Genomic DNA, 12,699 nt, shown 5'->3' with positions numbered 1-12,699 from the left:
TATCCAAATCTTGTATTGTTTGGCTTTACCTGTGAATTAAAAAGTACAATAAAAAAAAAAGGCTAAATTATAGAAAATCCTTCTGTCAAAATCCAATTTTTTATTTTTTTTCCGTCATTTAAAAATCTACACTTTGTCCCCTTGTAAAATAAAAAATGTTTACTTTACTTCCTACCGTTAGTGATCCGTTAGGGTTCCATTTATAAAATATTACACCCTCAGCTTTCTCTTCTGTTGCCAAAAATGGTGAGCGGTAAAATGGTAATTTTGTCATCACAGTTTACACCGTACCCCTCTGTGACCATTTTTCATTTTACAAGTAAGTGTAGGTTTTTAAATGACAGAGGAGGAAAGTGAAAAATCAGGTTTTGACATGAAAGGTTTCTATAATTTAGCCTAAAAAAATATATTATTTATTTTATATGGTTAATTGTATATAGTTCTATGTAAATATATTGAATAGCAGATATATTCCTACAAAATTTAATTTTTTATTTTTATTCGTATAAAAATCTTATCGTTTTCAAATATGCACCTACTGTTAAGATCCGTTAGAAAAATATAGTTAATCATGAGTAAATTACTTAAAACTGGTTAGTGAATAAGTTTAATTGACCTTTTTACCTCTCTTATATTATTGGATAAATTTTTTTTGAAAGGATATTTTTGTATAATTCTAACAGCTGAGACTTTTGAAGGGATAGATTTGTAAGGGCAAAAATGTTATTTTACTTAACTGCTATTAAAAAATAAATAATACTCTAACGGTAACAAACCAGAGGGGCCAATACGAATATCATTGAATTTTTGTAGAGATAAAATTAAAAGTTAAATTTTGTAGGAATATATTTGTTATTTGATATATTTACAGCGAACTATATACAATTAACCCTATTTTATAATTAATAATATGTTATGCAGATCGTATCTGTTTTGTTGGGATATGATTTATGAAATATTATGCAGATACAAAAACACATACTTTTCGTAAGCTTTCGCTTGTGTCGACCTAAGTGGGACTTCTGCAAAAGTACTATTTAAAAAAAATTGCTTCATAGTTAAGATTTTTTACTTTTTTTCTATTTTTTTTTTATTTTGGCATCTTTCTGTCTATTTTTTTGTTTCTTTTTTCATTCGAGACCAAATTGTTTCTGTTCTAGATAAGTTTATTTTCCAAATAAATAAAGCGGATAGAGTGTTAAGTTTTTTTTTTAAAAAAAGATCTTTTAATTGAGCGAGCTTTAAACCGAAACTTTTACTTACAAACTCAAGATTTTAAGATTTTTTAGTTTATTTTTTTGAGGAATATATCAAGTATTGGGCTTATCATTACAAAAAAAAAAAAAAAAAAAAAAAAAAAAAAAAAAAAAAAAAAAAAAAAAAAAAAAAAACCACCTCTATGATTTCGCACTTTCTCTCTTTAATCTATGGTTTAAAGTGTATCAATTTAGTATCCTGTTGTTTTATTTTTCTCTTTTCGTCAGTCTCTTCGTTAACTTTTCATTAAATCATGCACAAAAAACTCTAAATACCCCACCTTATAGTGGAAAGGATAACAAAAAGAGAAAAATAAAATCACAGTGTACGAAAGTAATATATTTTAAATCACATGATACTAAAGTGAGAAAGTGTGAAACTAATGGGGTGGTATTTGAAGTTTTCCAAACAATAACCTTAATTGGGCCATTATTGGACCATATATTTTGGGCCGGGTAAGGATTAAGCTCTTCACATGCCAAACCCAGAAGGCCTGAACCGAACCGAACCGAACCGGTAACCTCCTGTCGAACCGGCCGGTCCAGCATTTAAACCGGCTCAAACCTCATCTCCTCGTCCCTTCTCTCCCAAAACCCTCTCTCTCTCTCTCGCGCGCGCGCGCGCGCGTCGAGGGCGACATGAACGCGGCCTCATCAGAGCCGTCCATGGAGCATCAGAGCGCCACGATGCGGCCTCCGAAGCGCCTCCTATTTGATCGGCGCTACGGTTGGATGTACGCTCTCTCGTCCCTCGCGAATTATTTCTCGATTTCTATTTTATTTTTACATAATTTACATTTTTTTTGGCTAATTTTTGATACATTTTTTGTAAATTTGTAGTTTTGATGAGTGGAAAGATCCCTCGGAAGAGGCTTTAGCTGGTGGAAGAGGAATGTTAGTTCGATTTTTGGATTTTTTTTTTCACTTTTTTTCCTCCCTTTTTTCATTTATTATTTAATTTTCTATATAAGATTTTGGTAGATTTTATTGGGAACCCCCTCATCGAACAATTTTTGTGTATTAAACTATTAATACCTCTTAGTTTTTTTATTTTTTATTTTGAGTTAGTTAAAGTTAAAAGTTTTGTTAGCTAAGTTAAATTTTTTGATTAATTTAATGGGCTTGTTATTAGCTATTAACCAATGTTTTTTTTTTTTTTTTTTCAATTATATGTGCTAAAAAGTTGACTAAAATTTGATGAATTTGATAAAATCCTCAACTTGGTTGACTAAAATTACTCATTAAAAAAAGCCTGAATTTGAATGTGCAATTTAGTGGCTATTAATGCTGATTTTTTTTCTAAAAAATGTTTAAAATTATTTAATCTAATGGCATCACCAACGAATTCGATGAAATCGTCTATTCAATTGATCTAAAATTACTCAGTTGTAAAAAAAAGAAAAAAAAATTGAATGGACCATTGCAAATCCATATATTTTTACCTTTGTTTAATTCTCTATATAAGATTTTCTTTTTCCTTCAATTAAATCTCTTGCGATAAAGCTTTTCCGATTTTAATGCATCATATTGTGTTTTAATTTGCAGGTTCTGCATCTTGCCCATTGCGAAATCGCTATTGAATATCGCCTCACAATCGGTATTGTGAATCAGTTTATTAGCTTACTCATTCAAAATTCCTTTTTTTAAGTACATAATCACAATATTTTTTTTGCATTAGCGCGCATCTTTCTCTTATTCCCCGGCATGATTTGTTGTTTTATGTGCATTATTTTGTAATTATCTTCTTAGCCACTTGTTTCCTACTGTACCTGTAGTCAAAATACATTGCACATTTAGCATATCGCGAAAGTGTTGTTCGAAGCAGCAGTAACAACTATGCATCTAGTAGTAGAATCTTCGAACTACAACTTCGATTATTGGATCCTAAAAGCTCGGCTCAGCTTCCTACGATAGCAAAAAAGCTTCGTGTATTGTTGTTGAATAAGCAAGAATGCGAGATGAAATTATACATGTTTCTTTGTTCTTTTCGTTCTCCTTATTTTATAGATCGAAGCCGCTGCAGAATCAGTGAATAGAGTTACGAAAAATACTAAACACGTCTCGCCCGAGGCATCTTCTGAAGAACAGAGAACTTGGTTTCATAAACTGGAACATTCTGGAGCCGCTGCCGCGAATCTCAAGTTGAAATGAGGAACAGGTTCTACATCGAACGACGCTCAGAACAACTTATGTTGGATTCAGGTGAGCTAGTTTTGTACCTGGTATTTGCTGAATGTGTGTGTATCTTTGTTGAGTTAATAAAAAAAAGTTAAACAAAAATTGATGAGAATTTGCAAACTCATTCCTTGGTTATCTTTTTCTATCCCTCTTTTCTTTTTTTCTTTTTGTTTTTTTTGCTTGTTGTTGAATTGGTCACAATAGCTCAATTTTACATAAAGTGCTTATGATGTGCACTAGGAAAAGATTTAAATCTTTCACTTTGAGTATTATTGCTTGTATGATGATACAATGGATCTTATATTGAATTTACTTTTACCTTCTTTTCACCTCTCTGTATTGGTTTTTTTTGTTTTTTTCTTTCTATGTTTGATAGTTTGAGGATTTTTTTAGATGTACTTCTTGTTAAAGCTATATGGTTTTTACAACTGAGTAACTCTATTCACTGATTCTGTTTTTGGTGTGTATTTTTCTCTACAATTTTGGATCTGGATTGAACTTAAAGCATAATTTCATGAACAAAAATGCCCCTTAAAAATCTGAAGTGCATGGGTTCAATGCAAAGTATGTTACAAGTTCAGTTTATGACAAAATCATCTTGATAAAAAATATGAGAAAAACAAAATAAAAATCAGATTTGGGCTTATTCTAGTGACCACCCATTTGCAAGGATTTAATCTCCACAGCAATTGGTAGCCAAAAACTAGGGTTTTTTTGGACCACATGAAGATTCTAGTTTCCACTCTTCTGGAGCTCATTCTAGAATCTGGAAGAGACTTTTGAAAGAAAGGCTTTTGTTCTCTGGTGAAGCACCATTTTGATTGCCACAAACACACTCAGATTTTTGAGGAAGTTCAAATTTCCAACATTTTTCATTGCAATAAAAGCAGAAGCATTAAATTAGAGTTTTTTGCTTTTAAAAATCTATGTACTAAAATCTCCATGATCTTTATCTATGAAATATTTCTTTTTTTTTATGCTTTTCGGAGTAAAGAATTTGCGCAAGAAACTGCCACCTTCAAATTCATATGAATAATCAAATTTTAAGTAAGCTTTATATAAGAAATTTGAATATAAAAATTCAAATTTCAAAACTAGATAGCTTTTGCTTGGACTGTGTTTGCTTCACTGAAACTGAAGAGGAGTAAAATTATTTTTAACTGTAAATATCTACTTCTGCTATTTGGTTTATCGTAATTTTATCAATGATAAAATGTTAATGATGAAAAAGTTTACCCTAAAAGTTTTAATTTTACGACTATAAAAATAAATAATAAATAAAAATATGAATTTTATCTCAGATTTTTTTTATATAAATCACTACCACACCACTACAATGAAGATGACGCCACGTGGACAAACCACGTTCTCCAAAAATCCCCGAACCTTTCTCTCTCTCTCCTCGTCGCTCTCTCTCTCTCTCTTTCTCTCTCTCTCTTATCGTCTCCTTTCTCTCTCCTCCCCTTACACGGTTACANTTTACGACTATAAAAATAAATAATAAATAAAAATATGAATTTTATCTCAGATTTTTTTTATATAAATCACTACCACACCACTACAATGAAGATGATGCAGTCTCGCGGGCTTTGATTCTTCAATGTAGCACGAAAAGCATGGGCTCTCTCTCTCTCTCTTTCTCTCTCTCTCTCTCTCTCTCTCTCTTATCGTCTCCTTTCTCTCTCCTCCCCTTACACGGTTACACCTGCGCATGGCACTGCGGAGCTCCTCGCACCGCAACACGCTATGCGCCTGCCCCGCATAATGCACTCCATGCGACCTCCTTCCTCCCTCTCCTCCCCACTCTCCCTCTCCCTCTCTCCCTCCTCCCCTCTCCTCTTCCCCTTCCCCTCCTCCTCCTCGTCCCTCCTCCTGCGCCCTCGTCGCCTCCGACCACTCGCCTCGCTCCGCGAGACGAAGAAGGCGACGCTCCGCAAGGCCTCGAACGTGCCCCAGAACCTCAGGTTCGACAACCGCAAGGGGCGCGGCGAGGGCTCCGTCCCCGACGACGGGGAGGCGGGGGGCGAGCTTGGCGGCGGCGCCGCCGTGGGCGGGACGGTTCTCGCGGGGCTTCTTCTGGTCGGGGTCGTAGGAGGGTTTGGGGCCGTGGGGTATGTGTACAGGGATCAGATTAATGCCTTCCTCACGCAGTTCTCGGATTTTATCGAAGGTATTTGGCCTCTCTTTTTTGCTCCCTGTTGAGATTCTGGGGTTGGAATTTGGTGTATTGATTGGTTCGGGCGTGATTTTGGTGCGGATAAGGTGTTTGATTTGTGGTCCATGTGTAAAGGTGGGATTTTGGGTGCTTCGTTGGTCCTTTGGAAGCTAAACTTCTACTGAATTGCCGTAATATGAGCTGAATCTTGCGAGTTTCGGTAGCAATTAGCAGAGAAAGATGTGATTTGTGTGATTTAGACCTTGTTCTTGTTATCATTACAGTGCTCTCCTTTTCACCCCTGAAGAATGAAGTACTAATTTGGAAATTTGGATTAAGAATGGATTAATTGTTCCTTCATGTGATATTCGGGCACTCTCTTCATTATTATAGTTGTTAACTTTTAGTTAGGGTCCTTCCAATGAATAGCTTTGGAACTTACTTATCCTATTAGGGCTCTTTTAGTGAAGATCTTTATTAGCTAGTATGGAAACTTGTTTGAAACATTTTGCTTGGGAGTCGTATAAGTCGAGTTATCAGAGTATATGATTGGAGGATTACCTGATTTGACCATGATTTTTGAATCTCGCTGTTGATGCTCGAGGTTTTCATGTAACGTGCTCGCATCCTGTGTAAAGAGTTCGCGAGCATGTTACATGAAACAGTTGCTGTGTAAACAGTTGTGGCACAAGTGTTCTGACAAATATGATCTTATTTCATGTCCTTTACTGTGCACTTCTTTAGAACTTCATATCCTTGTATCTGCTGAAAAATTGTTGTTTTATGTGATCAGGATATGGTCCAGCTGGATATGCTTTATTTGTACTTGTTTATGCTGGATTGGAGGTGAGATACGCTTGCTGGGCTGCTTATTATTGCAATTTACTGCTGCAATTTGTCAGCTAAATGGAATATCCTATTTCTTCAGAGTTTGCTTTTTCAACATATTATTATTGTAATACATCTTTGAACATCCAATTATTTCACTAAAATCTTTCTGACTCTTCCTTACCTAAATATATATTTGCAGTTTTAATTTTCTTGAATGTAGTTATATCGTCGTCTTATACTTGTAGCAGTAACAACAAACTACTTTTCTTGCTTCAGATCCTTGCGATTCCAGCAATACCATTAACCATGTCGGCAGGTCTATTGTTTGGTAGCGTCACCGGGACCATCATAGTCTCAATCAGTGGCACAGTGAGTTCCTTTCAATATCACTTTCTGATGATCGAGTAAATGATAGATGAGCTGATGAACTGTGAAGTTCTCACAATGATTCGTTGACTTTTGCCAGATGGCTGCAGCTGTGGCCTTTCTTATCGCTAGGTATTTTGCCAGGGAACGTATCCTTAAATTGGTCGAAGGAAACAAGAAATTTTTGGCAATCGATAAAGCAATAGGGGAGAATGGTTTCTGGGTCGTTACGCTTCTTCGATTGAGTCCTTTGCTTCCTTTCTCTCTTGGGAACTATCTCTATGGCTTAACTTCCGTGAAGTTTCTGCCTTATGTTTTGGGCAGGTTGGTTTCTGATTTTCCATTAAAACGTTTATATATTTATCGAGTTCTGTCTCTCTTATTGGTGAGAAATTTATCAACTTGATGCGCAGTTGGTTGGGGATGCTTCCTGGGACTTGGGCTTATGTTAGTGCTGGTGCATTTGGACGAGCACTCATTGTAAGTCTTTAACATCTTAGCTTTAATGGCTTCATATGATTCCAGACTAGTATAGTGCCTTGGGATGCTTGTTGAGATGCTTGAACTCGTTGAATGCCTCTGAAAGTTGATTCATTTGAGTAGTTTATTGCTATTTGCATATCCTACTTGTCTTAACATATTTGTTAAGCTACTAATCTTGATTTTAATTGAGGCTATTATACTTCACTGTGTGTTACAGTACATGTAGTTTGTACTGTAATTCTTATTGTTTATCTACAAGAGTACACATAATCAGCATGTCTGGAATGTTCATTATCCTGAAGATTCTTAATATTTTGGCAAATTTTGTTGATCTGTGGCCTCTCCATTTGGTGCCTAAAAGTTGATGACACAAATATCACTGTAATTGTTTTTTTTAAGGAAATATGTTTGGATTTTCAAAGGAAAAAACAAGGTTTAGACAGACAATATTGCTTCTTTAATGTAGCCTTGTAATAGCACATCTAGTTCATTGTAATATTAAAAGGCCAGTAAAAACGAGGACCAAAATGGTTGCGAAACCTTTTCAGTTCTCAAACTGAAATTAAATTTATTCCTAAAAGAAGCTATTTGTTATCAATTTTTGTACTTGGCTGACATCTTAATGCATACTCCATATTATTACCTCCTAGAGTGTTTTGGTTTTGCCAACACTGTGCCCCTGTAGTAATTCGCTTAGATTGTGAAAAAGATTCGGTATCTGTAGGCGTATACTTAATTAATGTCGTTAGGGTTAGTTGATTATTTAACTCCACCTAATCTTTTCAGCAAGAAGAGTCAGATGTGGGTTTACCGGGAGGAAATGGTCAGTTGTTGACTCTTGGCCTAGGCCTTCTATTTACAGCCGTCGCTGCAACTTATGTTACTAGGCTTGCAAAGGTGCTTGCTTTCAACTCCACGTACTTATTTATGCACTAATTAGCTAGTTAATTAATGTACACTTTTGCATGATTTTCTTTAGTTTATTTTTGTTTCCTGCTCTTTATTTCAATTGTTGTTTTGTCACATATTTATATGTATACACATACAAATATACAGAATTGTGCAAATACACCTTGTTTAACAAGTTTACCTCTGAAAACTTTGGCCCTACCAGGGATATCCATTTTAAGATCTTTCTGCAAATATACCTTTGGGATGCCGATATTAATAACAGTAATCTCTCCTTGTGCAGGATGCAATTAAAGATATTGAATAGAAGCACACCAAGGCCTTATATGTAAAGTGAATGGTAGCCCCCCCAAAACTGTGTATATCTAATGTACATCACTGGCATATTTTTTATGCAATCTAATATAGTGCAAACAATTTTCCAGAAAATATTATTTACAAATAAATAATGATTCACTATCTCCTACAATGCAGTTCAGTGGTGATCTTCTCTTGATACCGAAATTTCACTACCATGTGTTGTATAGAGACTGAATGTACAAGAACAGAGAGATTAAGTACTTAGAATTTGCCTTGGATGTGTCGTCGCTTCCCCAAGCAACCACGCACCACTTAGAATCAGAGTTCAGTGGGAAAAAAAAAAAAGATTTAAAAAAATAGCAACAAACTGTGAAGTTGATCCGTGGTGGAACCATTGCCTGTTGAAAAGCATCTTTTAGAAATCTTACTACTCTGTGTAGATGTTTTGTTGTGTTAGAAGATCTTTCGTTTTTTTCCCTTCCTCCTATTCAAGCTTCTTTGTTTGATTTATTAATGTTCATGAGCTAAAGTTGATGCTTTACCAGGCCGAGACTACTGCTTTTTTAACTCCTGCATGATGTTAGTGCAGTACTGCAGTATTAAACTTCGTTTGTCGCACATTAAACAACTTTTGATCGCATCAATACTATTCATGGTATGTTTAAGTGCACTTACAAAACAGAGGCCAAACTTATCTACTTATGCATCCAAACCCCACCGATTCTTTAGCAGCAGCAACCCTAATTTTTTTCCGATTGACCAAGAAGAGCACATTGGGTCAAAAATACTGATTGAGCAGCTTTTTGATGCACCATTTGCAATCAGGCAAACAAATCAGGATGGTCGAGCAAATATCGCTGAAACCTCAAAAATCCACCTTTTCTACAATCATCACCACACAACCAAAAACCAGGATCATTCACCAATAAGCAAGATCACATCATTTTGACCACAAGAGGGACGAAAGGAAGAGAAACTCAGATTCAACAACTCACGACAAACTCAACGAAGTCATAAAACGGTTTGATATGATACGATCTAAGTCATCAGGGCATGGCTATTTCCGAATAGGCCGATGCAAACATTCTGCATCGAATGAATAATGTGCTCAGTTTAGGCAATGACTCCAAAGTGATGCCTAATATTACTTAAAAAGAGAAACTGTTAAAAATAAAGATTGTTCAATAGGCTCCGCTGCTTCTTCGCACAAAGCAGGATGACCTTACGGTCTTATTAGCCACAAAAAGAATTGCATCTGTAGAGGAGGTTGAATAACAAAGAAAGGTGCTTATTGTGGGGCGGTTGCTTCCTTCAGATAGGCGATGAGGTCCGCACGCTCCTGTGGTTTCTTCAGACCGGGGAATACCATCTTTGTGCCAGGAATATACTGCACACACACACACACACACACAGAGAGGAAACTAACATGAGACGACTCCAAAATATTAACTGAACCGCTGCATTTGTCCTTCAAATACATAAAACAAATAACAATCGGGTTTAAAAGAACAGATAACACGGCACATGCAAATGGACGTGTATTACATTGTGAGATTCATTGTGAGATTCATACAAGAATCAGAATTTTAGGTCTCGAGCCTATGATCAAAGACAGGAGAGTCCCTATAGAAACATCACAAATTTCTCTTGCTAATCAAAACCTACAGATAACCCATCAAATTTATTAGAAAATCCTGCACTTCATCCCAAGTGCATATTAAGATATTTTCAGCAGGTTATCCGTTGGTTTGCAAACAATATTTAATGATAACAAAGCACAACTGTCCACACCAAGGTCAGCAGACATCACTTAAAACTCTTAAAACAGTACCAATCCAACTTAATCCCTTGATATAGTAGTGGGAATAGGATTGAATCTCTAAGAGGGTGAATTCTAACTTCAGGCTTTCACTGACAAGGCAGAAGATCTTACTTCATGAGTGCTTACTATTACCTGGAATATTTATACAAGAAAATCTAGAGAATCTTGCAATACAGTAGTTAATGGACACTGCTGATACTAGAAGGTAGTAAACAGAGGAAATCAAAGATTACTAGCGACTTCCAAACAAAATTTGGAGCAAACAAGTGCTAGTTCACTTTGGTGAAATGACAAGCCCTTAAAAATTTGAGTCTAACTACATCACCCACAATGTCATTGTGATAGTTATCCTAGAAATTTGGCCTCCCAGATAGGAAACATATGGAGACCATACGAACAACAGCGATAAAGAACCAAATTTACATAAGACAATACTGCACTCAAAACATGCATACGATGCACACATGAAAATATGCATATTTGCATAGTATGCAGTATGCACACATGAAAATGTGTATACTTGCATACTATGCACACATGCACATAGATCTAAAGAAAAGAGCTGCAAAACAAAACAAAACAAAACATACCCAATGGAAAAAGGAAAGAGAGTAAGGAAGACATGCGTAAAAAATGCACGATACTCTTAAAAGTCTCTCTTTAGGCAGATTTGCATCAGTAGCACATGCACCATATATTTGAGAAGAAAATGCACAATATCTACTCGAACATGAAATATAATGACAATGCGACCTCAAGCTAATTAAGGGAAAAACAGTAACTATGGATGTTATAGAGGAAACAATACCTTCTTAGGGTTAAGCAAGTAATCATACAATGTATTCTCCTCCCAAATCACAGCCATGTTCTTGTTCGCAGTGGAGTAGGAATAACCAGGGGTTGTCCCCGATTGCCTACCAAACAGTCCATTCAAGTTTGGTCCTATGGGCACCAATACAATCATCAGGAATAGAGTTCAATGTTTGCCAACAATTAAATAAATATCATTTTCAACAAAAGATTAGCAAAAAAACACATCAAGGAGATATGCATATAAAGACCTGACGAAAACACCATATCGCATAATTTACTAGACACAAGTTAATATCATACCAACCTAATATACACCAAAAATGGAACCGATGTGCATACAATGAAAGATAATCGCTATGCACAGGAAACCAACAATTTTACTTCACCAATTATCAAATCACCAAAGTTAAGAATACCGCGAACACTGCTAAAGATTCAACTTTTTCTAGTGATTAACAATGTGATTCATTAAAGAGGAGACAGAAAAGATTCAATTTGTTGCGAACCACTAATTAATTAAACCATTAAACAACGAGAGCAACATTTAATTCGCACGTTACTTAAGCCAACTCGACACGTATTCATCCATTCCAACCAATATTATACAAAGAAAAGCAGATCGAACCCATCGATCAGAACCAAAACAAGTAGTCCAGGATCCAGATGTAACAAATCACGATCTAAAACCATAAAAACGACAACAAAACAAGCTAGATCTAATCATGGGGCAAGATCAACAATTGCCAAGGCAAAATTATGAAATACACATCAAAAACAGGTAAAAGGAAACAACTACGAATAAATCCCCACAGATGGAGAGATAGATAGAGAGTACCTTGCTTGTGGCCGGCGCCCTTCTCGACGGTGTGGCACTGGGCGCACTTTGTCTTGAAGATCTTCTCGCCCGATTTGGGATTACCGGGGGGAGCCTCCGCGAACGACGCCATTGGAGAGAGAGAGAGAGAGAGAGAGAGAGAGAGAGAGAGAGAGAGAGAGAGAGAGATCTAGGGTTAGGGTTAGGGTTTGGTTCTCCTCTCCGCGAAGAAGCAGAAGAAAAAACTCGTCGACCAGCAACGCTTTCGCCACGCTTTCCTACGAAACCAAAATACTCATATACGAAATTACGTAAATGCCCTCAAGCTTTTATCTCATTACGGGTCTCGTGGAGCGACGGGGTTTGGTGGACTACGGGGGTAGTTTGGGGATATGAGATTGTTCTAGAGCCCTTAAGTATTTCGCGGCGGTGGTGGGAAGGGTACACGTGTCGAAATCGTAACGGCGGAAGGGCCGGCTCCTTAGGACGAAGCCACGTGATTATGAGTTCGTTCGTGGAGAATTATGCGGACAAGTAATTCAAAAGGACTTGTGTTTCACACGCTTACCCACCTCTGTTGAGACGACGTGTCATTTTTTTTTTTTTTTTAAAAGGAGACGTGTCAAATTTTAATTCTTATGGGTTCATAGATTACGCATGAATTTTGTATACGATAAGTACAGTTAAGAGAAATGATAATCTAAAGTTTAAATAATGTTATAATTTTTTTTTTCTTTTACACAAAATTTTAAATGCATGTCCACACGGATCG

General features: G+C 36.2%; 3 protein-coding genes across 4 annotated transcripts; 2 read left to right on the top strand and 1 right to left on the bottom strand.

Moving 5' to 3' along the window:
- On the top strand, positions 1,857-3,692 carry LOC109709992. Its single transcript, XM_020232403.1, has 4 exons — positions 1,857-1,990; positions 2,097-2,150; positions 2,802-2,853; positions 3,264-3,692. Exons 1-4 carry the CDS (start codon positions 1,896-1,898, stop codon positions 3,405-3,407), a joined length of 345 nt encoding a protein of 114 aa, XP_020087992.1. The 5' UTR covers positions 1,857-1,895; the 3' UTR covers positions 3,408-3,692.
- LOC109709979 (TVP38/TMEM64 family membrane protein slr0305) lies at positions 5,101-9,019 on the top strand. Of its 2 annotated transcripts, XM_020232386.1 has the most exons (8): positions 5,101-5,604; positions 6,383-6,435; positions 6,697-6,789; positions 6,887-7,110; positions 7,200-7,266; positions 8,056-8,166; positions 8,462-8,518; positions 8,653-9,019. In XM_020232386.1, exons 1-7 carry the CDS (start codon positions 5,181-5,183, stop codon positions 8,483-8,485), a joined length of 996 nt encoding a protein of 331 aa, XP_020087975.1. In that variant the 5' UTR covers positions 5,101-5,180; the 3' UTR covers positions 8,486-8,518; positions 8,653-9,019. The 2 variants fall into 2 exon arrangements, with proteins under 2 accessions (XP_020087975.1, XP_020087981.1); XM_020232392.1 differs by lacking the exon at positions 8,653-9,019 and having other exon boundaries at positions 8,462-8,644.
- On the bottom strand, positions 9,437-12,222 carry LOC109710001 (cytochrome c). The gene is made up of 4 exons (XM_020232415.1): positions 12,117-12,222; positions 11,949-12,082; positions 11,109-11,242; positions 9,437-9,865 (listed from the first exon to the last, which is right to left on the bottom strand). The coding sequence occupies exons 2-4, from the start codon at positions 12,058-12,060 to the stop codon at positions 9,767-9,769; spliced, it is 345 nt and encodes a 114-aa protein (XP_020088004.1). The 5' UTR covers positions 12,061-12,082; positions 12,117-12,222; the 3' UTR covers positions 9,437-9,766.

The sequence above is a fragment of the Ananas comosus genome, linkage group 1, assembly GCF_001540865.1.
Source record: "Ananas comosus cultivar F153 linkage group 1, ASM154086v1, whole genome shotgun sequence".
Taxonomy (NCBI): domain Eukaryota; kingdom Viridiplantae; phylum Streptophyta; class Magnoliopsida; order Poales; family Bromeliaceae; genus Ananas; species Ananas comosus.
The sequence above is the reverse complement of the archived record's forward strand: the minus strand, read 5'-3'. Positions and strand labels throughout refer to the sequence as shown.